Source organism: Ranitomeya imitator, chromosome 2 (assembly GCF_032444005.1).
Source record: "Ranitomeya imitator isolate aRanImi1 chromosome 2, aRanImi1.pri, whole genome shotgun sequence".
In the NCBI taxonomy this organism is placed as follows: domain Eukaryota; kingdom Metazoa; phylum Chordata; class Amphibia; order Anura; family Dendrobatidae; genus Ranitomeya; species Ranitomeya imitator.
In genome coordinates this window covers 240653759-240680968 of record NC_091283.1, presented here as the reverse complement: position 1 = coordinate 240680968, position 27210 = coordinate 240653759, and the positions used below count along the sequence as shown (strand labels likewise).

The 27210-nt window shown below is 41.8% G+C and overlaps 1 protein-coding gene across 1 annotated transcript in view; it reads left to right on the top strand.

The window, feature by feature from the left end:
- LOC138662850 (zinc finger protein 773-like) overlaps nt 1-24680 on the top strand; it is a 29014-nt gene extending 4334 nt beyond the window's left edge. The window contains exon 7 of the mRNA XM_069748828.1: nt 23486-24680. Coding sequence (XP_069604929.1) covers nt 23486-24423 — 938 coding nt within the window. The 3' untranslated portion in view covers nt 24424-24680. The remainder of the gene's footprint in view (nt 1-23485) is intronic.
- The last annotated feature ends 2530 nt before the right edge of the window (nt 24681-27210 follow it).

The following is a 27210-nucleotide window of genomic DNA, read 5'->3' as shown; positions in this document are numbered from 1 at the left end:
ATACACAAGCCGGAAGCTGAGCACAGAGGACTGAACCAGAGGAGAACAACGCTGTTTCTGGCAGATTCCGGCCATGTGCTTTGAGCTTTAGTAGGGTGTGGTACTTTCCAATTGGCTGAAGTAGGGAGCAGATTACTCCAGCTGGACAGCAGGAACAGATCCCAGATGAGATTGGACGCACCATATGCAGAAGCCCTAATATGACTAAATGACAAAAATCAGAATAGTCGAAATTGCCATAAAGTGATTCCATTTTATAAATTAATTCACTAAGGGTTTTAATCTCTATATGTGGTCAAAATTGTTGGTACCCCTCGTTTAATGACAGGAAAAACCACAATTGTGACAGAAATAACTTGAATCTGACAAAAGTAATAAGAAATAAGAGATCTATGAAAATGAACAAATGAAAGTCAGACATTGCTTTTCAACCATTCTTCCACTTAATTAAAAAAAATAAAAAATAAAACTGATGAAATAGGCCTGGACAGAAATAATGGTGCCCCTGAAAATAATGTGACAAAGAAACACGTTAAATCGCGGTGTGTCCACTAATTGGCATCACAGGTGTCTACAATCCTGGAGTCAGTGCGTGGCCGGTTTATAGGGCTACAGATCCTCACTGTGCTGTGTGGTGACATGGTGTGTATCAAACTCAACATGGACCAGAGGAAGTGAAGGAAAGAGTTGTCTCAGGAGATTAGAAAGAAAATTATAGACAATCATGTTAAAGGTCAAAGTTATAAGACCATCTCCAAGCAGCTTGATGTTCCTGTGACTACAGTTGCACATATTATTCAGAAATGTAAAATCCATGGGACTGTAGCCAACCTCCCTGGACGTGGCCGCAGGAGGAAAACTGATGACAAATCAAAGAGACGGATAAGACGAATGGTAACAAAAGAGACCAGAAAAGCTTCTAAACAGATTAAAGGTGAACTTCAAGCTCAAGGAACATCATTGTCAGATCGCACCATTTGTCGTTGTTTGAGCCAAAGTGGACTTCATGGGAGATGACCAAGGAGGTCAACATTGTTGAAAAAAAATCATAAAAATGCCAGACTGGAATTTGCCAAACTACATGTTGACAAGCCACAAAGCTTTTGGGAGAATGTCCTATGGACAGATGAGACAAAAATGAAACTTTTTGGCAAGGCACATCAGCTCTATGTTCACAGAGGGAAAAATGAAGAATATCAAGAAAAGAACACTGTCCCTACTGTGAAATATGGAGGAGGCTCTGTTATGTTCTGGGTCTGCTTTGCTGCATCTGTCACAGGGTGTCTAGAATCTGTGCAGGGTACAATGAAATTTCAAGACTATCAAGGGATTCTAGAGAGAAATGTGCTGCCCAGTGTCAGATAGCTTGGTCTCAGTCACAGGTCATGGATCTTGCAACAGGATAATGACCCAAAACACCCAGCTGAAAACACCCAAGAATGGCTAAGAGGAAAACATTGGACTATTCTGAAGTGGCCTTCTATGAGCCCTGACATAAATCCTATTGAGCATCTTTGGAAAGAGCTGAAACATGGCGTCTGGAAAAGGCAACCTTCAGACACGGGACAACTGGAGCAGTTTGCTCTTGAGGAGTGGCCAAAATACCTGTCGAGATGTGCAGAAGTCTCATTGTCAGTTACAGGAATCATTTGATTGCAGTGATTGCCTCAAAAGGTTGTGCAGCAAAACATTAACCCTTTCGTGCCAGAGCCTGTTTTTGCCTTTGTCAAATAAATAAGGCAGCACACTGCAGCGCTAAAACATGCATACATGAAACACGAAAATTGAACTGCATTACTGCACTAGAAATATGAAAATTTAGAGCGTTTAGTGCATAAAAATGGCCAATTTTATGTGTATCTGGTAGCTACTAGGGTTGAGCGAAACGGATCGTTCATTTTCAAAAGTCGCCGACTTTTGGCACAGTCGGGTTTCACGAAACCCGACCCGATCCTTGTATGGGGTCGGCCATGCGGTACGCGACTTTCGAGCCAAAGTCGCGTTTCAATGATGCGAAAAGCGCCATTTCTCAGCCAATGAAGGTGGACACAGAGTGTGGGCAGCGTGATGACATAGGTCCTCGTCCCCACCATCTTAGAGAAGGGCATTGCAGTGATTGGCTTGCTGTCTGTGGCGTCACAGGGGCTATAAAGGGGCTTTCCCGCCGACCGCCATCTTACTGCTGCTTATCTGAGCATAGGGAGAGGTTGCTGCCGCTTCGTCAGAAGCAGGGATAGTGTTAGGCAGGGCTGTAGCGATTTCCAGTGTCCAACACCACATTTTGTTTGCAGGGACAGTGGAAGCTACATTTTTTTTTCCCTCAGCGCTGTAGCTCACTGGGCTGCCCTAGAAGGCTCCCTGATAGCTGCATTGCTGTGTGTACGCCGCTGTGCAAACCAACTGCTTTTTTCAAAGCACAAATCCTGTTGTTACTTCCTTTCTGCACAGCTATCTTTTTTGTTTGTCCACACTTTTGATTTAATTTGTGCAGCAGTCCACTCCTTCTTATTGCTGCCTGCCATACCTGGCTGAGATTACTGCAGGAAGATAGTAATTGTAGGACAGTCCCTTTTTTTTTTTTTTTTTTTAATTCTCCCTAAAAAAATAAGTTGTGGGAGATTAAGATTGGCATTTCTGCTAGAGTGCCAGTCCTGAGTGTGCCATCTCTCTTAAATAGTGGGCCATAGAAAGCCTATTTTTTTTTTTTTAATTTGGTATCTAAATTCTCCCTGAAAAAAAAAAACAGTGGGAGATTAATATTGGCCGTTCTGCTTGTTTGCCAGTCCTAAGTGTGCCATCTCTCTTAAATAGTGGGCCATAGAAAGCCTAGTGTTTTTTTTTACATTTGGAATCTAAATTCTCCCTGAAAAATAAAAAAATCAGTGGGAGATTAATATTGGCCTTTCTGCTTGTGTGCCAGTCCTGAGTGTGCCATCTCTCTTAAATAGTGGGCCATAAAAAGCCCATTTTTTTTTTTAAATTTGTATGTAAATTCTCCCTGAAAAATGAAAAAAAAAATCAGTGGGAGATTAATATTGGCCTTTCTGCTTGTGTGCCAGTCCTGAGTGTGCCATCTCTCTTAAATAGTGGGCCATAGAAAGCCTAGTGTTTTTTTTTTAAATTTGGTATTTAAATTCTCCCTGAAAAATAAAAAAAAATCACTGGGAGATTAATATTGGCCTTTCTGCTTGTGTGCCAGTCCTGAGTGTGCCATCTCTCTTAAATAGTGGGCCATAGAAAGCCTAGTGTTTTTTTTTTACATTTGGAATCTAAATTCTCACTGAAAAATAAAAAAATCAGTGGGAGATTAATATTGGCCTTTCTGCTTGTGTGCCAGTCCTGAGTGTGCCATCTCTCTTAAATAGTGGGCCATAGAAAGCCTATTTTTTTTTTTTTAATTTGGTATCTAAATTCTCCCTGAAAAAAAAAAACAGTGGGAGATTAATATTGGCCGTTCTGCTTGTTTGCCAGTCCTAAGTGTGCCATCTCTCTTAAATAGTGGGCCATAGAAAGCCTAGTGTTTTTTTTTTTACATTTGGAATCTAAATTCTCACTGAAAAATAAAAAAATCAGTGGGAGATTAATATTGGCCTTTCTACTTGTGTGCCAGTCCTGAGTGTGCCATCTCTCTTAAATAGTGGGCCATAGAAAGCCTAGTGTTTTTTTTTTAAATTTGGTATTTAAATTCTCCCTGAAAAATAAAAAAAAATCACTGGGAGATTAATATTGGCCTTTCTGCTTGTGTGCCAGTCCTGAGTGTGCCATCTCTCTTAAATAGTGGGCCATAGAAAGCCTAGTGTTTTTTTTTTACATTTGGAATCTAAATTCTCACTGAAAAATAAAAAAATCAGTGGGAGATTAATATTGGCCTTTCTGCTTGTGTGCCAGTCCTGAGTGTGCCATCTCTCTTAAATAGTGGGCCATAAAAAGCCCATTTTTTTTTTTTTAAATTTGTATGTAAATTCTCCCTGAAAAATGAAAAAAAAATCAGTGGGAGATTAATATTGGCCTTTCTGCTTGTGTGCCAGTCCTGAGTGTGCCATCTCTCTTAAATAGTGGGCCATAGAAAGCCTAGTGTTTTTTTTTTAAATTTGGTATTTAAATTCTCCCTGAAAAATAAAAAAAAATCACTGGGAGATTAATATTGGCCTTTCTGCTTGTGTGCCAGTCCTGAGTGTGCCATCTCTCTTAAATAGTGGGCCATAGAAAGCCTAGTGTTTTTTTTTTTACATTTGGAATCTAAATTCTCACTGAAAAATAAAAAAATCAGTGGGAGATTAATATTGGCCTTTCTGCTTGTGTGCCAGTCCTGAGTGTGCCATCTCTCTTAAATAGTGGGCCATAGAAAGCCTAGTGTTTTTTTTTTTAATTTGGTATCTAAATTCTCCCTGAAAAAAAAAAACAGTGGGAGATTAATATTGGCCTTTCTGATTGTGTGCCAGTCCTGAGTGTGCCATCTCTCTTAAATAGTGGGCCATAGAAAGCCTAGTGATTTTTTTTTAAATTTGGTATCTAAATTCTCCCTGAAAAATAAAAAAATCAGTGGGAGATTAATATTGACCTTTCTGCTTGTGTGCCAGTCCTGAGTGTGCCATCTCTCTTAAATAGTGGGCCATAGAAAGCCTAGTGTTTTTTTTTTAATTTGGTATCTAAATTCTCCCTGAAAAATAGAAAAATCAGTGGGAGATTAATATTGGCCTTTCTGCTTGTGTGCCAGTCCTGAGTGTGCCATCTCTCTTAAATAGTGGGCCATAGAAAGCCTAGTGTTTTTTTTTTTAATTTGGTATCTAAACTTTCCCTGAAAAAAAAAACAGTGGGAGATTAATATTGGCCTTTCTGCTTGTGTGCCAGTCCTGAGTGTGCCATCTCTCTTAAATAGTGGGCCATAGAAAGCCTAGTGTTTTTTTTTAATTTAGTATCTAAATTCTCCCTGAAAAATAAAAAAATCAGTGGGAGATTAATATTGGCCTTTCTGCTTGTGTGCCAGTCCTGAGTGTGCCATCTCTCTTAAATAGTGGGCCATAGAAAGCCTATTTTATTTTATTTTTTAATTTGGTATCTAAATTCTTCCTGAAAAAAAAACAGTGGGAGATTAATATTGGCCTTTGTGCTTGAGTGACAGTCCTGAGTGTGCCATCTCTCTTAAATAGTGGGCCATAGAAAGCCCTTTTTTTTAATTTGGTATCTAAATTCTCCCTGAAAAAAAAACTGGGAGATTAATATTGGCCTTTCTGCTTGTGTGCCAGTCCTGAGTGTGCCATCTCTCTTAAATAGTGGGCCATAGAAAGCCTAGTGTTTTTTTTAAAAATTTGGTATCTAAATTCTCCCTGAAAAAAAAAACAGTGGGAGATTAATATTGGCCTTTCTGCTTGTGTGCCAGTCCTGAGTGTGCCATCTCTCTTAAATAGTGGGCCATAGAAAGCCTAGTGTTTTTTTTTTTACATTTGGAATCTAAATTCTCACTGAAAAATAAAAAAATCAGTGGGAGATTAATATTGGCCTTTCTGCTTGTGTGCCAGTCCTGAGTGTGCCATCTCTCTTAAATAGTGGGCCATAAAAAGCCCATTTTTTTTTTAAATTTTGTATGTAAATTCTCCCTGAAAAATAAAAAAAATCAGTGGGAGATTAATATTGGCCTTTCTGCTTGTGTGCCAGTCCTGCGTGTGCCATCTCTCTTAAATAGTGGGCCATAGAATGCCTAGTGTTTTTTTTTTAAATTTGGTATCTAAATTCTTCCTGAAAAATAAAAAAAATCACTGGGAGATTAATATTGGCCTTTCTGCTTGTGTGCCAGTCCTGAGTGTGCCATCTCTCTTAAATAGTGGGCCATAGAAAGCCTAGTGTTTTTTTTTTAAATTTGGTATCTAAATTCTCCCTGAAAAAAAAAACAGTGGGAGATTAATATTGGCCTTTCTGCTTGTGTGCCAGTCCTGAGTGTGCCATCTCTCTTAAATAGTGGGCCATAGAAAGCCTAGTGGTTTTTTTTTAAATTTGGTATCTAAATTCTCCCTGAAAAAAAAAAAAACAGTGGGAGATTAATATTGGCCTTTCTGCTTGTGTGCCAGTCCTGAGTGTGCCATCTCTCTTAAATAGTGGGCCATAGAAAGCCTAGTGTTTTTATTTAAATTTGGTATCTAAATTCTCCCTGAAAAATAAAAAAATCAGTGGGAGATTAATATTGGCCTTTCTGCTTGTGTGCCAGTCCTGAGTGTGCCATCTCTCTTAAATAGTGGGCCATAGAAAGCCTAGTGTTTTTTTTTTTAATGTGGTATCTAAATTCTCCCTGAAAAAAAAAAACAGTGGGAGATTAATATTGGCCTTTCTGATTGTGTGCCAGTCCTGAGTGTGCCATCTCTCTTAAATAGTGGGCCATAGAAAGCCTAGTGATTTTTTTTTAAATTTGGTATCTAAATTCTCCCTGAAAAATAAAAAAATCAGTGGGAGATTAATATTGACCTTTCTGCTTGTGTGCCAGTCCTGAGTGTGCCATCTCTCTTAAATAGTGGGCCATAGAAAGCCTAGTGTTTTTTTTTTTTAATTTGGTATCTAAATTCTCCCTGAAAAATAGAAAAATCAGTGGGAGATTAATATTGGCCTTTCTGCTTGTGTGCCAGTCCTGAGTGTGCCATCTCTCTTAAATAGTGGGCCATAGAAAGCCTAGTGTTTTTTTTTTAAATTTGGTATCTAAACTTTCCCTGAAAAAAAAACAGTGGGAGATTAATATTGGCCTTTCTGCTTGTGTGCCAGTCCTGAGTGTGCCATCTCTCTTAAATAGTGGGCCATAGAAAGCCTAGTGTTTTTTTTTAATTTAGTATCTAAATTCTCCCTGAAAAATAAAAAAATCAGTGGGAGATTAATATTGGCCTTTCTGCTTGTGTGCCAGTCCTGAGTGTGCCATCTCTCTTAAATAGTGGGCCATAGAAAGCCTATTTTATTTTATTTTTTAATTTGGTATCTAAATTCTTCCTGAAAAAAAAACAGTGGGAGATTAATATTGGCCTTTGTGCTTGAGTGACAGTCCTGAGTGTGCCATCTCTCTTAAATAGTGGGCCATAGAAAGCCCTTTTTTTAATTTGGTATCTAAATTCTCCCTGAAAAAAAAACTGGGAGATTAATATTGGCCTTTCTGCTTGTGTGCCAGTCCTGAGTGTGCCATCTCTCTTAAATAGTGGGCCATAGAAAGCCTAGTGTTTTTTTAAAAAAATTGGTATCTAAATTCTCCCTGAAAAAAAAAACAGTGGGAGATTAATATTGGCCTTTCTGCTTGTGTGCCAGTCCTGAGTGTGCCATCTCTCTTAAATAGTGGGCCATAGAAAACCTAGTGTTTTTTTTTTAAATTTGGTATCTAAATTCTCCCTGAAAAAAAAAAACAGTGGGAGATTAATATTGGCCTTTCTGCTTGTGTGCCAGTCCTGAGTGTGCCATCTCTCTTAAATAGTGGGCCATAGAAAGCCTAGTGTTTTTTTTTTTAATTTGGTATCTAAATTCTCCCTGAAAAAAAAAAACAGTGGGAGATTAATATTGGCCTTTCTGATTGTGTGCCAGTCCTGAGTGTGCCATCTCTCTTAAATAGTGGGCCATAGAAAGCCTAGTGATTTTTTTTTAAATTTGGTATCTAAATTCTCCCTGAAAAATAAAAAAATCAGTGGGAGATTAATATTGGCCTTTCTGCTTGTGTGCCAGTCCTGAGTGTGCCATCTCTCTTAAATAGTGGGCCATAGAAAGCCTAGTGTTTTTTTTTAATTTGGTATCTAAATTCTCCCTGAAAAATAGAAAAATCAGTGGGAGATTAATATTGGCCTTTCTGCTTGTGTGCCAGTCCTGAGTGTGCCATCTCTCTTAAATAGTGGGCCATAGAAAGCCTAGTGTTTTTTTTTTTAATTTGGTATCTAAACTTTCCCTGAAAAAAAAAACAGTGGGAGATTAATATTGGCCTTTCTGCTTGTGTGCCAGTCCTGAGTGTGCCATCTCTCTTAAATAGTGGGCCATAGAAAGCCTAGTGTTTTTTTTTAATTTAGTATCTAAATTCTCCCTGAAAAATAAAAAAAATCAGTGGGAGATTAATATTGGCCTTTCTGCTTGTGTGCCAGTCCTGAGTGTGCCATCTCTCTTAAATAGTGGGCCATAGAAAGCCTAGTGTTTTTTTTTAAATTTGGTATCTAAATTCTCCCTGAAAAATAAAAAAATCAGTGGGAGATTAATATTGGCCTTTCTGCTTGTGTGCCAGTCCTGAGTGTGCCATCTCTCTTAAATAGTGGGCCATAGAAAGCCTAGTGTTTTTTTTTAAATTTGGTATCTAAATTCTCCCTGAAAAATAAAAAAAATCAGTGGGAGATTAATATTGGCCTTTCTGCTTGTGTGCCAGTCCTGAGTGTGCCATCTCTCTTAAATAGTGGGCCATAGAAAGCCTAGTGTTTTTTTTTAAATTTAGTATCTAAATTCTCCCTGAAAAATAAAAAAATCAGTGGGAGATTAATATTGGCCTTTCTGCTTGTGTGCCAGTCCTGAGTGTGCCATCTCTCTTAAATAGTGGGCCATAGAAAGCCTAGTGTTTGTTTTTTAAATTTGGTATCTAAATTCTCCCTGAAAAATAAAAAAATCAGTGGGAGATTAATATTGGCCTTTCTGCTTGTGTGCCAGTCCTGAGTGTGCCATCTCTCTTAAATAGTGGGCCATAGAAAGCCTAGTGTTTTTTTTTTTTAAATTTGGTATCTAAATTCTCCCTGAAAAAAAAAACAGTGGAAGATTAATATTGGCCTTTGTGCTTGAGTGACAGTCCTGCGTGTGTGGCATCTCTCTCATTTGGTGCCACAGAAAACAGAGTGTGTAACATCGTGCCTGATTTTCCTTGCGGTCTCACCCACCTATAAAGGGATTTCTAAATCATACAGAAGTTAGAGTTCACCTTGTAAGTTGTTTGTCAGTAACAAATACCGTTAGTTTGGTGAAGTTTTTAAAACAATGAGGAAGTCTGGTGGAAGAGGTCGTGGCCGTGGGCGTTCATTGCCAGCTGGTAATGATGGTAGTGGTAGTGGAGCATCGGGTGGTCGTGGGAAAAACAATATAGCACCTAAGTCTCGAGCTGTGGAGCCTGGTTCGTCGTCTGGCTACATAAGGCCTCGAACGCTCCCTTTTCTGGGAGTAGGAAAACCGCTTTTAAAGCCGGAGCAGCAAGAGCAAGTTTTTGCTTACCTTGCTGACTCAGCCTCTAGCTCTTTTGCCTCCTCTTCTGAAACTGGTAAATGTAAAAGCAGTGTGTCGTTAGTGGATGTTCACGGTCACGGACAAGTCGCTTCCTTGTCCTCTTCAGCAAAAACAGTAACAGAGAAGGATGCAGCAGGCGACACAACGGGTTACTCTATGGAGCTCTTTACACATACCGTCCCTGGCTTAGAAAGTAAAACAGTTAACAGGCCATGCCCATTACAAGTTGAATCTGACATGGAGTGCACTGATGCACAGCCACAGCCAGACTACTATGCTGGTACTTTGACTCAGACCACAATATTGCCCTCGCAGGGTACTGATCCAGAATCAGACCCTGATGAGACTATGGTGCCTGTTATGATAAGGTAATTCAGTACCACAATGGACATAGAGGTCAGAACACATACAGTGACCTGACAATAACCCAAAAACATAGAACGAGCTCTGAGACGTGGGAACTCTGCTGACCGCAATCCCTAATCCTCTCCAACCACACTAGAGGCAGCCGTGGATTGCGCCTAACGCTCCCTATGCAACTCGGCACAGCCTGAGAAACTAGCTAGCCTGAAGATAGAAAATAAGCCTACCTTGCCTCAGAGAAATACCCCAAAGGAAAAGGCAGCCCCCACATATAATGACTGTGAGTTAAGATGAAAAGACAAACGTAGAGATGAAATAGATTTAGCAAAGTGAGGCCCGACTTTCTGAACAGAGCGAGGATAGGAAAGGTAACTTTGCGGTCAACACAAAACCCTACAAAAACCACGCAAAGGGGGCAAAAAGACCCTCCGTACCGAACTAACGGCACGGAGGTACACCCTCTGCGTCCCAGAGCTACCAGCAAGCAGGAAAAAACAAATAGACAAGCTGGAAAGAAAAAAACAGCAAACAAAATAGCAAAGCGAAACTTAGCTATGCAGAGCAGCAGGCCACAGGAACGATCCAGGAGGAAACAGGTCCAATACTAGAACATTGACTGGAGGCCAGGATCAAAGCACTAGGTGGAGTTAAATAGAGTAGCATTTAACGACTTCACCACATCACCTGAGGAAGGAAACTCAGAAGCCGCAGTACCACTTTCCTCCACCAACGGAATCTCACAGAGAGAATCAGCCGAAGTACCACTTGTGACCACAGGAGGGAGCTCTGCCACAGAATTCACAACAGTACCCCCCCCTTGAGGAGGGGTCACCGAACCCTCACCAGAGCCCCCAGGACGACCAGGATGAGCCATATGAAAGGCACGAACAAGATCGGGAGCATGGACATCAGAGGCAAAGACCCAGGAATTATCTTCCTGAGCATAACCCTTCCACTTAACCAGATACTGGAGTTTCCGTCTTGAAACACGAGAATCCAAAATCTTCTCCACAATATACTCCAACTCCCCATCCACCAAAACCGGGGCAGGAGGATCAACAGATGGAACCATAGGTGCCACGTATCTCCCCAACAATGACCTATGGAATACGTTATGTATGGAAAAAGAATCTGGAAGGGTCAGACGAAAAGACACAGGATTAAGAACCTCAGAAATCCTATACGGACCAATGAAACGAGGTTTAAACTTAGGAGAGGAAACCATCATAGGAATATGACGAGAAGATAACCAAACCAAATCCCCAACACGAAGTCAGGGACTCACACAGCGTCTGTGATTAGCTAAACGTTGAGCCTTCTCCTGGGACAAGGTCAAATTGTCCACTACATGAGTCCAAATCTGCTGCAACCTGTCCACCACAGTATCCACACCAGGACAGTCCGAAGACTCAACCTGCCCTGAAAAGAAACGAAGATGGAACCCAGAGTTGCAGAAAAACGGCGAAACCAAGGTAGCCGAGCTGGCCCGATTATTAAGGGCGAACTCAGCCAAAGGCAAAAAGGACACCCAGTCATCCTGATCAGCAGAAACAAAGCATCTCAGATATGTTTCCAATGTCTGATTGGTTCGTTCGGTCTGGCCATTAGTCTGAGGATGGAAAGCCGAGGAAAAAGACAAGTCAATGCCCATCCTACCACAAAAGGCTCGCCAAAACCTCGAAACAAACTGGGAACTTCTGTCAGAAACGATATTCTCTGGAATGCCATGTAAACGAACCACATGCTGGAAGAACAATGGCACCAAATCAGAGGAGGAAGGTAATTTAGACAAGGGTACCAAATGGACCATCTTAGAGAAACGATCACAGACCACCCAAATGACTGACATCTTTTGAGAGACGAGAAGATCTGAAATAAAATCCATAGAGATATGTGTCCAAGGCCTCTTCGGGACCGGCAAGGGCAAAAGCAACCCACTGGCACGAGAACAGCAGGGCTTAGCCCGAGCACAAATCCCACAGGACTGCACAAAAGTACGCACATCCCGCGACAGAGATGGCCACCAAAAGGATCTAGCCACTAACTCTCTGGTACCAAAGATTCCAGGATGACCAGCCAACACTGAACAATGAACCTCAGAGATAACTTTATTCGTCCACCTATCAGGGACAAACAGTTTCTCCGCTGGGCAGCGATCAGGTTTATTAGCCTGAAATTTTTGCAGCACCCGCCGCAAATCAGGGGAGATGGCAGACACAATTACTCCCTCTTTGAGGATACCCGTCTGCTCAGATAAACCCGGAGAGTCGGGCACAAAACTCCTAGACAGAGCATCCGCCTTCACATTTTTAGAGCCCGGAAGGTACGAAATCACAAAGTCAAAACGGGCAAAAAACAGCGACCAACGAGCCTGTCTAGGATTCAACCGCTTGGCAGACTCGAGATAAGTCAAGTTCTTATGATCAGTCAAGACCACCACGCGATGCTTAGCTCCTTCAAGCCAATGACGCCACTCCTCGAATGCCCACTTCATGGCCAGCAACTCTCGATTGCCCACATCATAATTTCGCTCAGCAGGCGAAAACTTCCTGGAAAAGAAGGCGCATGGTTTCATCACCGAGCAATCAGAACTTCTCTGCGACAAAACAGCCCCTGCTCCAATCTGAGAAGCATCAACCTCGACCTGGAATGGAAGCGAAACATCTGGTTGACACAACACAGGGGCAGAAGAAAAACGACGCTTCAACTCTTGAAAAGCTTCCACAGCAGCAGAAGACCAATTGACCACATCAGCACCCTTCTTGGTCAAATCGGTCAATGGTTTAGCAATACTAGAAAAATTGCAGATGAAGCGACGATAAAAATTAGCAAAGCCCAGAAACTTTTGCAGACTTTTCAGAGATGTCGGCTGAGTCCAATCATGGATGGCTTGGACCTTAACAGGGTCCATCTCGATAGTAGAAGGGGAAAAGATGAACCCCAAAAATGAAACCTTCTGAACACCAAAGAGACACTTTGATCCCTTCACAAACAAAGAATTAGCACGCAGGACCTGAAACACCGTTCTGACCTGCTTCACATGAGACTCCCAATCATCCGAGAAGATCAAAATGTCATCCAAGTACACAATCAGGAATTTATCCAGGTACTCTCGGAAGATGTCATGCATAAAGGACTAAAACACTGATGGAGCATTGGCAAGTCCGAATGGCATTACTAGATACTGAAAATGGCCCTCGGGCGTATTAAATGCAGTTTTCCATTCATCGCCTCGCTTAATACGCACAAGATTATACGCACCACGAAGATCTATCTTGGTGAACCAACTAGCCCCCTTAATCCGAGCAAACAAATCAGATAACAACGGCAAGGGGTACTGAAATTTAACCGTGATCTTATTTAGAAGGCGGTAATCTATACAAGGTCTCAGTGAACCATCCTTCTTGGCTACAAAAAAGAACCCTGCTCCTAATGGCGACGATGACGGGCGAATATGCCCCTTCTCCAAGGACTCCTTCACATAACTCCGCATAGCGGCGTGCTCAGGCACAGATAAATTAAACAGTCGACCTTTTGGGAATTTACTACCAGGAATCAAATCGATAGCACAATCACAATCCCTATGCGGAGGGAGGGTATCGGACTTGGGCTCATCAAATACATCCCGGTAATCAGACAAGAACTATGGAACCTCAGAAGGGGTGGATGACGAAATAGTCAGAAATGAGACATCACCATGTACCCCCTGACAACCCCAGCTGGACACAGACATGGATTTCCAATCTAATACTGGATTATGGACTTGTAGCCATGGCAACCCCAACACGACCACATCATGCAGATTATGCAACACCAGAAAGCGAATAACCTCCTGATGCACATGGTCAGCTGGGTCCAGTACTGAGACTTATTCTTGGCCAAAGGCGTAGCATCAATTCCTCTCAATGGAATAGGACACTGCAAGGGCTCCAAGAAAAACCCACAACGCCTAGCATACTCCAAGTCCATCAAATTCAGGGCAGCGCCTGAATCCACAAATGCCATGACAGAATACGATGACAAAGAGCAGATCAAGGTAACGGACAGAAGAAATTTTGACTGTACCGTACCAATGGTGGCAGACCTAGCGAACCGCTTAGTGCGCTTAGGACAATCAGAGATAGCATGAGTGGAATCACCACAGTAGAAACACAGCCCATTCAGACGTCTGTGTTCTTGCCGTTCAACTCTGGTCAAAGTCCTATCGCACTGCATAGGCTCAGGTTTAAGCTCAGGTAATACCGCCAAATGGTGCACAGATTTACGCTCACGCAAGCGTCGACCGATCTGAATGGCTAAAGACATAGACTCATTCAGACCATCAGGCATAGGAAATCCCACCATGACATCCTTAAGGGCTTCAGAGAGACCTTTTCTGAAAATAGCTGCGAGCGCACCTTCATTCCATTGAGTGAGTACGGACCACTTTCTAAATTTCTGACAATATACCTCTATCTCATCCTGACCCTGACGAAGAGCCAGCAAATTTTTCTCTGCCTGATCCACTGAATTAGGTTCATCGTACAGCAATCCGAGCGCCAGGAAAAAACGCATCGATATTACTTAATGCAGGATCTCCTGACGCAAGAGAAAATGCCCAGTCCTGAGGGTCGCCACGTAAAAAAGAAATAATGATCCTAACTTGTTGAACTGGGTCACCAGAGGAGCGAGGTTTCAAAGCTAGAAATAGTTTACAATTATTTTTGAAACTCAGAAATTTAGTTCTATCTCCAAAAAACAAATCAGGAATAGGAATTCTCGGTTCTAACATAGAATTCTGAACCACAAAGTCTTGAATATTTTGTACTCTTGCCGTGAGCTGATCCACACATGAAGACAGACCTTTAATGTCCATCGCTATACCTGTGTCCTGAACCACCCAAATGTCTAGGGGAAAAAAAAGGCAAAACACAGTGCAGAGAAAAAAAAAATGGTCTCAGAACTTCTTTTTTCCCTCTATTGAGAATCATTAGTACTTTGGGCCTCCAGTACTGTTATGATAAGGTAATTCAGTACCACAATGGACATAGAGGTCAGAACACATACAGTGACCTGACAATAACCCAAAAACATAGAACGAGCTCTGAGACGTGGGAACTCTGCTGACCGCAATCCCTAATCCTCTCCAACCACACTAGAGGCAGCCGTGGATTGCGCCTAACGCTCCCTATGCAACTCGGCACAGCCTCAGAAACTAGCTAGCCTGAAGATAGAAAATAAGACTACCTTGCCTCAGAGAAATACCCCAAAGGAAAAGGCAGCCCCCACATATAATGACTGTGAGTTAAGATGAAAAGACAAACGTAGAGATGAAATAGATTTAGCAAAGTGAGGCCCGACTTTCTGAACAGAGCGAGGATAGGAAAGGTAACTTTGCGGTCAACACAAAACCCTACAAAAACCACGCAAAGGGGGCAAAAAGACCCTCCGTACCGAACTAACGGCACGGAGGTACACCCTCTGCGTCCCAGAGCTACCAGCAAGCAGGAAAAAACAAATAGACAAGCTGGAAAGAAAAAAACAGCAAACAAAATAGCAAAGCGGTCCCTCCTTCCACTAGTCCTCCACTGACCAGACCACTGCTGCCCGTGTAGCCCTGGAACCTATTTTAAAGTGCCTACAGCCAAATTTTGTTATGTTAGGCCTACTACGCCTGTCTGCGGTCCCTCCTTCCACTAGTCCTCCACTGACCAGACCACTGCTGCCCGTGTACCCCTGGAACCAATGTAAAAGTGCCTACAGCCAAATTTTGTTATGTTAGGCCTACTACGCTTGTCTGCGGTCCCTCCTTCCACTAGTCCTCCAGTGACCTGTCCACTGCCACCCGTGTACCCCTGGAACCTATTTTAAAGTGCCTACAGCCTACTTTTTTTCTTTATTTTATAATTATAAAGCCCAGATGGACTACGCTGTACCACGGTAAGAGCTACCCAGTCGTTACTTCTTTTGCGAGAAAAGCCATCCCAGCCCTCCACCATCATGTAAGAATCCGCATTGTCCATGCTCTCAAGCAATCTAATAGTAGAAAGGTGCACATGACAACAGATGCATGGACCAGTAGGCATGTCCACGGAAGGTTACATGTCCATTACGGGCCACTGGGTTAATGTGGTGGATGCATGGTCCACAGGGGACAGCCTACTAAGTCTGTCTGCAGTCCCAAATAGAAATTGTCCTCCGCTTACCACACCAATGCTGCCTGTGTACCACTGGAACATTTTATAAACTGCATTGAGCCAAATTTTTGGTTTAAGGCCTACTACCAGTGTCTGCCGCTCCAAGGTGTTCTCTGGGTTGCCATTCCTGAGCTTTGATCTTCAGGCTCTCGTTAAATAGTTTTTAAATCAAACTGTAGTGGGGCTAGTACTTGGGTTGGGGCCTACTACCAGTGTCTGACGCTCCAAGGTGTTCTCCGGGTTGCCATTCCTGAGCTTCGATCTTCAGGCTCTTGTTAAACATTTTTTTAATCAAACTGCAGTGGGGCTAGTACTTGGGTTGGGGCCTACTACCAGTGTCTGACGCTCCAAGGTGTTCTCCGGGTTGCCTTTCCTGAGCTTTGATCTTCAGGCTCTCGTTAAATAGTTTTTAAATCAAACTGCACTGGGGCTAGTACTTGGGTTGGGGCCTACTACCAGTGTCTGCCGCTCCAAGGTGTTCTCCGGGTTGCCATTCCTGAGCTTTGATCTTCAGGCTCTCGTTAAATAGTTTTTAAATCAAACTGCAGTGGGGCTAGTACTTGGGTTGGGGCCTACTACCAGTGTCTGCCGCTCCAAGGTGTTCTCCGGGTTGCCTTTCCTGAGCTTCAATCTTCAGGCTCCTGTTAAACATTTTTTTAATTAAACTGCAGTGGGGCTAGTACTTGGGTTGGGGCCTACTAACAGTGTCTGCCGCTCCTTGCTGTTCTCCTGGTTTCCTGTCCTGAAATTCCATTTTCAGGCTCTCATTAAGTAGTTGTTAATGTTAGACTGCATTTGGCCTACTAGTTGGGTTGGGGCCTACTATCGGCGTCTGCCGCTCCTTGCTGTTCTCCTCCACTGAACAAAGCTGTGCCGCCTGTTTACTACTGTTGCCAATTTTGAACTGCATTTAGACTACTTACTGATTTGGGCCTACTCTCTGTGTCAGCCTCTCATTACAGTTGTCCTCCACTGAACAAAGCAATGCCCCCTGGTTAGTCCTCTTACCAATTTTGAACTGCATTTAACCCACTTTATTCTTTGGGCCTATATCTGTGTTTCCTCCTCATCCTGCCCATTGCCCAGCCAGTGATAGATGAGTCTGCTGGTACATTGACCCAGAACGCTACATTCCCCGTGCACGCTACACTGCTGAAAGTCAGGTTCCCCTTCCAGCATACCATACCACCTTACAAAGAGGAAGGTGCAGATGAAAGTGCAGGTTCCTTCAGCAGGTGGGGGGAGGAATACTTGTTGGCGGCGTCACTGGCACAGGGCCCCTCATAGTATGCAAAAGTGTCGCTGCCGGTGGGAGGCGCCCCCGCCGTGCAAACACACCGCCATACTTTGAGGGGCCCTGTGCCAGTGCCAATGCCAACGAGTGGGCCCCCCCTGCTTGCTCAGGATCACAGCACTTGCAAAGTTTTAATACTTACCTCTCCCTGCTCCACTGCCCTGAGGTGGTCCAGATTACTTGGGCCCACTAAATACTTGACCCAGCCCTACCCCCCACAACTTTAGCCAAATGACCCCCAATTTCCAACGCCTATCTATTAATATAAGGGAAATTAAGATTGACAAGCTTCATTAAGAAGAATGCATGGTTTTGCCATTAAAATGGGCACTCTAGGTGTTTTCCTGGCCCCCACTCAGTGCCGACTATGCTGCCCCATTGACTTGCATTGGGTTTCGTGTTTCGGTCGATCCCGACTTTACGACATAATCGGCCGATTTCACTCGACCCGACTTTTGAGATAGTCGGGTTTTGCGAAACCCGACTCGACTCTAAAAAAGTCAAGGTCGCTCAACCCTAGTAGCTACTTTAGGGCATCTCTCTTATACCAGGTCCTACACTATTTTTGAAATGTTTTTGCCTTTGTGACTGGGCCAATTTTTTCATTTGTGACCAGTGTCACTTTATGAGGTCATAACTCACTGAATCCTGGTGATTCTGAGATTTTTTTCTTGTGACATATTGTACTTTATCAATAAGTTACAATGGTGTGCACTCAGTCAGTTTGGAAGGTGAGGTGCAGGTGTCATGGACTAAAGAGTTATTTATTGTTTCATCATGCACGGATGCTGTATATATGTATATACTTTTTGTTGTGTTTATTTACCCTTGTTCTGTTTTTTGTATTTTTGTAGCGATATTATGATTAAGGCTCAGGAGAGCCGAAACGTCAATCTATTGTTGGTAAAATATTTGAAGGGTTTCTGAGGGATGTTATTCTGGATTATCTCAATGAGAATAACTGTTTAACTCCATATCAGCATGGGTTTATGAGAAATCGCTCCTGTCAAACCAATCTAATCAGTTTTTATGAAGAGGTAAGCTATAGGCTGGACCACGGTGAGTCATTGGACGTGGTATATCTCGATTTTTCCAAAGCGTTTGATACCGTGCCGCACAAGAGGTTGGTACACAAAATGAGAATGCTTGGTCTGGGGGAAAATGTGTGTAAATGGGTTAGTAACTGGCTTAGTGATAGAAAGCAGAGAGTGGTTATAAATGGTATAGTCTCTAACTGGGTCGCTGTGACCAGTGGGGTACCGCAGGGGTCAGTATTGGGACCTGTTCTCTTCAACATATTCATTAATGATCTGGTAGAAGGTTTACACAGTAAAATATCAATATTTTCAGATGATACAAAACTATGTAAAGCAGTTAATACAAGAGAAGATAGTATTCTGCTACAGATGGATCTGGATAAGTTGGAAACTTGGGCTGAAAGGTGGCAGATGAGGTTTAACAATGATAAATGTAAGGTTATACACATGGGAAGAAGGAATCAATATCACCATTACACACTGAATGGGAAACCACTGGGTAAATCTGACAGGGAGAAGGACTTGGGGATCCTAGTTAATGATAAACTTACGTGGAGCAGCCAGTGCCAGGCAGCAGCTGCCAAAGCAAACAGGATCATGGGGTGCATTAAGAGAGGTCTGGATACACATGATGAGAGCATTATACTGCCTCTGTACAAATCTCTAGTTAGACCGCACATGGAGTACTGTGTCCAGTTTTGGGCACCGGTGCTCAGGAAGGATATAATGGAACTAGAGAGAGTACAAAGGAGGGCAACAAAATTAATAAAGGGGATGGGAGAACTACAATACCCAGATAGATTAGCGAAATTAGGATTATTTAGTCTAGAAAAAAGACGACTGAGGGGCGATCTAATAACCATGTATAAGTATATAAGGGGACAATACAAATATCTTGCTGAGGATCTGTTTATACCAAGGAAGGTGACGGGCACAAGGGGGCATTCTTTGCGTCTGGAGGAGAGAAGGTTTTTCCACCAACATAGAAGAGGATTCTTTACTGTTAGGGCAGTGAGAATCTGGAATTGCTTACCTGAGGAGGTGGTGATGGCGAACTCAGTCGAGGGGTTCAAGAGAGGCCTGGATGTCTTCCTGGAGCAGAACAATATTGTATCATACAATTATTAGGTTCTGTAGAAGGACGTAGATCTGGGGATTTATTATGATGGAATATAGGCTGAACTGGATGGACAAATGTCTTTTTTCGGCCTTACTAACTATGTTACTATGTTACTATGTAATTGTTACTACAAGTGGTCGCCTATCCTTGAATTGTACATTGCTCCCATGTGTCACTAATGTGTAGTGTCATATTTAATAAATTTTGCACAATTTGCATAAATATCTATTAAGAGTGTGCGGTGTCTTCTAAACTTTATATTGTACTTTATTGTAGTGTTAAAATTTCTCTGATATGACTTGCGTTTATTTGTTAAAAAAAAGGAAATTTGGCAAAAATCCAGAAAATTTCGCAATTTTTAAAATTTTTTCTTTTATGCCCTTAAATCAGTCATCTCACACAAAGTAGTTAATAAATAACATTTCCCACATGATTACTTTACATCAGCACAATTTTGGAAACAATTTTTTTGGGGGGATTAGGAAAATATAACAGTTAAAAGTTGACCAGCAATTTCTCATTTTTACAACAAAATTTACAAAACCATTTTTTAGGGACCACCTCACATTTGTAGTGAGTTTTGGGGGGTCAATATGACAGAAAATACCCAAAAGTGACACCCTTCTAAGAACTGCACCCCTCAAGGTGCTCAAAACCACATTCAAGAAGTTTATTAACCCTTCAGGTGCTTCACAGGAATGAATGGAATGTGGATGGAAAAAATAAACATTTACTTTTCTTTCACAAAAATTTTCCTTTAAACCTAATTTGTTTTTGCTTTCGCATGGGTAACAGGAGAAAATGGTCTATACATTTTGTTTTGCAAGTTCTCCTGAGCATGCTGATACCCCATATGTGGGGAAATCTACTGTTTGGATGCATGGCAGAGCTCGGAAGGAAAGGCGTGCCATTTGACTTTTTGAATGTAAAATATGCTGGAATAATTAGCGGTTGCCATGTCGTGTTTCTAGAGCCCCTGATTTGCCTAAATAGTGGAAATTCCCCATAATTGACACCATTTTGGAAACTAGACCCCCACAGAACTTATCTAGATGTGTGGTTGGCACTTTGAATGTTTCATAGTGGGGTCTACATAATTAACTTATGTAGAGCCGTGAAAATAAAAAATAATTTTTTTCCACAAAAAATGATTTTTTTTGCTCTCAATTTTGTTTTAAAAGGGTAACAGGAGAAATTGGACCCCAAAAGTTGTTGTGCAATTTGTCCCGAGTATGCTGACACCCCATATGTGGGGGTAAACTACCGTTTTGGTGCATGGCAGAGCTCGGAAGGGAAGGAGTGTCATATTGGAGAGCAGATTTTTTGCTGGAATTGTTTGTGACTGACATGTCACATTGTCAGAGCCCCTGAGGTATCAGAACAGCATAAGCCCCCAAAAGTGACTGCATTATACAAAATACTTCCTTGAATGAATTTTTCTAGAGGTGCAGTGAGCATACTGACACCACAGCTGTTCCATAGAAAATTATACCATTGGGCAGTGAAGAAAAAATAATTACATTTTTACCACTAAAATGTTGTTTAAACCTCAGAATTTACATTGGAAAATAGGTAGATAGGTAAATGGTCACTACACCCATAGATGAATTCGCAGAGGGGTGTCATTTCCAATTCCCAGAGGGGTGTCTTTTCCAAATCCCAGAGGGGTGTCATTTCCAAATTGGGGCCACTTCTGCTTTTATGGCTCTTTGGAGAGCCGCTAAGTGCCAGAACAACAGAATCTCCAATGAAGTGACCCCATTTTGGAAATGACACCCCTCAGGGAATTCATCTATGGATGTAGTGACCATTTCCACTACATGGATGATTTCCAGAAACACGTAGTGGAAGTTTTAGAGCAGAAATTGCAAAAATGTCATTGTAGTGCCCAATATATTGTGCCCAGCTTGTGTCTCTGGAGACATCCCCCCACCTACCCCCGGAAATTGTTATCAGCTCTACTCAGATGTGTCTGTTACTAAATAAACCAAATGCTTGAATATCAAAACAGTTTAAAAACGTGGTTCTGTGTGGAAGATTATTAATCAGTCATGGAGGCATAAGGCCGGCAATGATGGGCATTGTGGGCAATAATAGCGGGTATCATGCCTCATTCCTCTCTTGGAACATACACGACATCTTCTCTGGGGGTTCTTTCTTGTTTCAGTTGCTCTAATGAGTGCAATAAAATGTCGCTCAGTGAGTCTTCTGACGTCTTCAGATTCTAAAGGATTGGCGGGGACAAAATTTTCAAAAGCAAGATTTTCAATGACCTTTTCCTGATAATCAAGGAAAGTAACTGCATTTCCTGTTTTTTTGTATAACACAAAAGAATTATATGAGGCCACCTGAAACAAATAAATGACTAACTTTCTATACCAGGTGTATGATTTTTTTGATACCTGGTATGACTGTAGAACCTGATCTGCAAGGTCCGCACCCCCCATATATTCGTTGTAGTCAATGGCAGACACAAGTTTTAGAGTAGTGGATCCCTGTTGGTCTGCAGTGGCCCTTGTGGCATCTGTGTGGATCGAGCTCAGGATAAAAATATCATTTCCAGGACGTCCCTCCTGACAACACCATGGGGGACATCCTCCTCCTTGCAGGGACAGGAAGTACACGAGAGGTTAAAATGTCCCGTCCCATCAGTGTTTTTCCTGTTCCTGCATGGAGGGACACACGAGGAGCTGCGCAAGCTTACCGGGCTCAGGGGGGATATCCTTCCCCTTGTTAAGAGGCCCAAGGCCGAAACTTCCCGATGGGGAGTCCCTCTGCCTCAAAGGCCAAGAGCAGGATGAGGCTCCTGGATAGAGCCGCTCATCCCGGTGGGAAGCTCTCGGCTCAGGACACAGGACCTAACAGCAACCCTAACCCTTACTTTAGCCTAACAGCAACCCTAACAGTAACCCTAACTTTAGCCTTATAGTAACTCTAACTTTAGCTTAATAAAGTTAGAGTTACGATTAGGCTAAAGTTAGAGTTAACATCAGTAACCCTAACTTTAGCCCCAACGCTAACCCTAACTATAGCACTTACCCTAACCTGCCTTATCTGTTTTTTTTACTTTACAACAAGATCGCTGACTGACACAGCTGTTACCAGCAGCACTTGTGACACTGTTTCTCCTCTAATCTCTCACTGACAGGAGATCTGAGGAGAAGCAGCGTTATTATGAGGCTGATCACCTGAGAAAGTTTGTTGCTGCAATCAACTTTCCTAGTGATTTGTCTCATTGGCTGGTGTGACGCTGACGTCATCAGGACCTGAACCAATCAAGTCTCGATGAGGTTGGGGGGTCACAGGAAGTGTTGGGCGCCGGAATCCCCTTGCTATAAGGTACGTGGGGGTCCTGATGAGCACAAAACCGCCGACCGTAGACAAACACCGGCGCTGCACAAAGCCCTGCTAGCGTCGACGTTTATCTACTGTTGGTGGTGACGAAGCGGTTAAGTTAAGGGTACCATCATTTCTGTCCAGGCCTATTTTATGAGTTTTATTTTTTTTAAACTCTGTGGAAGCATGGTTGAAAAGCAATGTCTGACTTTCATTTGTTCATTTTCATAGATTTGTGATTTATTATTAGTTTTGTCAGATTCAAGTTAATTCTGTGACCATTTCTGGTTTTTCTGTTATTAAACGAGGGGTACCAACAATTTTGACAACGTATGTAGGAGAAATGAATATTTTGACTCCACAGACACTTTCTGGAAATTAACATGAAGTGGATGTTGGAGAGTGAAAATTACACATTTGCCATTTTATTACCCAGCACATAGAGCCCAGATTGGGCTCCAGGAGACACACACCGCAAATTAAGTGGATTCTTCTCACTATAACATTGCTAAATATAGGGATCCTAAATGTTGTTTGAGCATACTGCAAGACTCAGAAGTGAGAGCGGATTTTGCTGGATTGGTTTATACAAACTCTGTAGCTTTTCAACAGGCTTTGAGCCACTAATAGTGTGGGAACCTGTTTTTCCGTTGACAGATGATGGACCTAAGTGGGGACTTGTTTTTTTGTGAGATCAGAATTGGTATTATTTTTGCCTACATAACATTGATTGGTTTCTTTTTATTCGATATTTGGGAGGCAGAATGAACAGTTGAATATCACGCACTACTGGTTCATCCAACAAGGTTTTCTATTAGACTGTGAACTGTCATTGTCTTGGTAAATAAAGTTTTTCTACATAGTTTGCCATTTTTATGGACATTTTAAGTAGAAATGTTCAAAAATATAAATATCAAGGACATTTTATAAAAAAAATTGTTTATTATCTTCGCAGATGACTGTACCAGGAGATCAGAGGGACAGTTGACATCTTCAGTTTTTAAATCTGATGATCTTGAGATCCTACAAGGTACAACTGAAGTAATTGCTGTTACTCCAGATATATCATCAACCATTCACAGTAAAGATCTATCATCTAATCCTATGAAACAGGTCCCATCTTCTGTTTCATTACTGACTACTAAGGAAAATCAAAGTCACAAAAGAGACATTAAAAAACAAACTGCTCCTAAAGCAAAGAAGTCATTTTTATGTTCAGAATGTGGGAAATGTTTTACATGGAAATCACATTTTGTTATACACCAAAGAACTCATACAGGGGAGAAGCCTTTTTCCTGTTCAGAATGTGGGAAATGTTTTAACCAGAAATCAGACTTGGTTACTCACCATAGAACTCACACAGGGGAGAAGCCTTTTTCCTGTTCAGAATGTGGGAAATGTTTTTACCAGAAATCAGATTTGGTTACTCACCATAGAACTCACACAGGGGAGAAGCCTTTTTCCTGTTCAGAATGTGGGAAATGTTTTAACCAGAAAGGGAGTCTTGTTATACACCAAATAATTCACACGGGAGAGAAGCCTTTTTCATGTTCAGAATGTGGGAAATGTTTTAACCAGAAACTGAGTCTTGTTAGACACCAAATATCTCACACAGGGGAGAAGCCTTTTTCATGTTCAGAATGTGGGAAAGGTTTTACTCAGAAAGGGAGTCTTGTTACTCACCAAAGAACTCACACAGGAGAGAAGCCTTTTTCATGTTCAGAATGTTTGAAATGTTTTAACCGGAAATCATATCTTGTTTGTCACCAGAGAAATCACACAGGGGAGAAGCCTTTTTCCTGTTCAGAATGTGGGAAATGTTTTAAATGGAAACTGCTTCTTGTTAGACATCAGAGCAGTCACACAGAGGAGAAGCCTTTTACATTTTCTTAATATGGAAAATATTTTACTTGGAAATCAACTGTTAATAAACATCAGAGACGTCACATAGGGGAGAAGCCTTTTTTATGTTCATAATGTTGGAATAGTTTGAACCAAAATTGAATCTTCTTAAATGGGTTGTCTCTTGTCATTCCTCATGTTTGCTGACAAAAGGATAAAACTAAACTTTATTAATTCCAAATGTAAAACTATACCCATAATTCACCCCCTGAAGGTTATTCAGTAGGTGACTAATAGAAAAAACATGTACCCCACAGTTAAGTATACAGGGTGAGGGGATGTATACACACTCACTCTCCAAGACTCTCATTTTTACAGGTTTCATCATCCTCACCAAAGGCTACTCATCAGGAGACTATTTAATATTGACCTACATTCAATCGAGACTAGACATAAAAAAAGTAAAGTCATGTATCGTGTTATCCGAAACTGTCATAAAACTAGCCACATATATACTTCGTAAGTTTATAAGCCACTTCAGTGTCAGTAATAGATAGTATGTGAAAATACAGTATAATTCTTGTGTTTTTCCTCCTATAGGGACTGCCCTAGTTTGGTATTGTAACAGATGTTAATTAGTAGTGCAGACAAATTGTCCTAGACTAAACTTCGTTTTCAGACGGCCCAATATGTGCCACTCAGGGAAACTTACCTGCTCCAAAGATTAATAGAGAAATTAGCAATTGGATCCTGATAAAACTTAACTTTTAATATATAATAGGTAATATAAAACCTGAAAACATACAAAAAATACCGAGGATGCCAAAAAATGCACCACTAAAAAAGAGAGGGAGAGAAAGGGGAAAACCTAGTGAGGTGTGCCCTATAAACCATACACAGAAGGAGAGGACATACAAAGCGAACAAATATAGACAATAAAAAAGACAGTACCATAGACCCTGCTAGAAAAAAATATATGCAGGGGGATGATATACAGTACCTATACAGGGTGCACAAGGTATAACCTACACTGTTATATGAGGATGCTCTGTACCAATTGTGCTTGTACTGGAATGGACACCAAGGAGTCTTATGCTATATACCAAAATCTACAGATAAAGGTCTATAGTAGAACCCAAACAAAGTATCAGAACATACAAAATGGATTATTAATATCCGTCTGAGAACCGGGTTGCAGCCTTATATTAAGCAGAACATCGTCCGCAATGTTAACCAATAGTGCATATGCATATATATGATCCAAGGTGTCTTATCATACGTTATGGTGACTGTCAAATATAGCAGCTGAAGAGCGAGGGACTTCCAATACCGTAAATAAACATTACCCCTAATGCAAACACAAAACACCATTATTCCGGAACCATGCTGTCTCATCAATTATTAATGAGCGTTCCTTTGTGGTTGATTTGCGGGTATTTTAAACAAATATATGTATGTTCATTAATATGCCGACCAAATTCAGAACAGCATATGTGAGGAAAACAAAAACCCACAAATGTGGGTGGATCTCACCGCATGTAGGAGAGATATTACTTAGCTTGTGATCTCTCAAAAGCGGTGAGACAGGAATATGGAAGCCCCAGCTTAGCGTCTCCCGACGCGTTTCATCGTGATAGAATCATCAGGGGAGGTCGATTCATTGCATCCGCCGCTCTTACCGGTCTCCCCCGTTCTGTGTTGTTATAAAGGGTTGGAATCGTGGCGCGTCCGGGAGGCTCCGCCCCCAGCGTGTGACGCGTCATGGAGTTCACAGAACTACTGCCGGTATCATTTGGAGTGCACATCCGGGTAGAGGAGCGCACGTATCCCAGGGAGGTGGAACGCAAGCGTTCACCTGTCCCGGGACCAGGCGCTCATACGGACTATTAGCTTAAATGCTCCTATACCTCAATTTTGGGGAGTGACTTACACGTACTGGTGAGTATCAAAAAAGCACTTTAACCCCCAAAATGTTCAGCGCACATGTTAATGAATGTCAGAATATGCATAACAGGCATTCTTTTGTGAGCTGGACATTAAAGACAAGAACAGCGCCATCTGAATGTGCATCATCTTGTACCCATGTGGCATTGTTCAGGTTAACGTCCACGTCTAATTATGACACTTACAGAGGCTGTCAGAGGTCTAAATACAGTATCTTGTTTTCGGTACAGTCTGGATGAGGAGTTAGAGATTTGAGAGAGGAATGGTCATAATCATGACCCATCTATGCAAAAAAATAATAATAATAATAATAAATATGTAATAAAAAATTACAATTAAATATTAAATATTCCAAATAACCCGTGCACGGGACACCACAGTATAACGAAGGGAAGAAAGAAAAACGGATATAGGGGAATAAAGGGGGTATTAATTAGGGAAAACCAACAGCCTATTTTAACCCTATATGTACAATAGCCTGTTTTTAACTATAGCCTGCCTATCGTGGAGGTTGGCACCCTACAGAAGAAACCTGCGCATATGGCGCCCCCACTCGGCGATGGCTGTCCCTAGCTATATGTCCCTGTTGCTCCCTACAAAATAAGGGGGATGCTGCAGATTTTGGCAGCTTTGTTGAAGGCCTGAACATTAACAATATAGGCCTACACTTTACCTATGAGACCAGTCAAACAAAGCTAGCATTCCTGGATATTTGTATCGAAAAGATGACAGACGGTGAGATAAAAACTAAGACTCACAGAAAAGAGACAGCTACAAACTCTCTTCTCAGATGGGAAAGTAATCACCCCATACCGTTAAAAAGAGGCATCCCAAAGGGGCAATATCTGAGAATACGGAGGAATTGCTCCGATATGGTCTCCTTCCATGAACAAG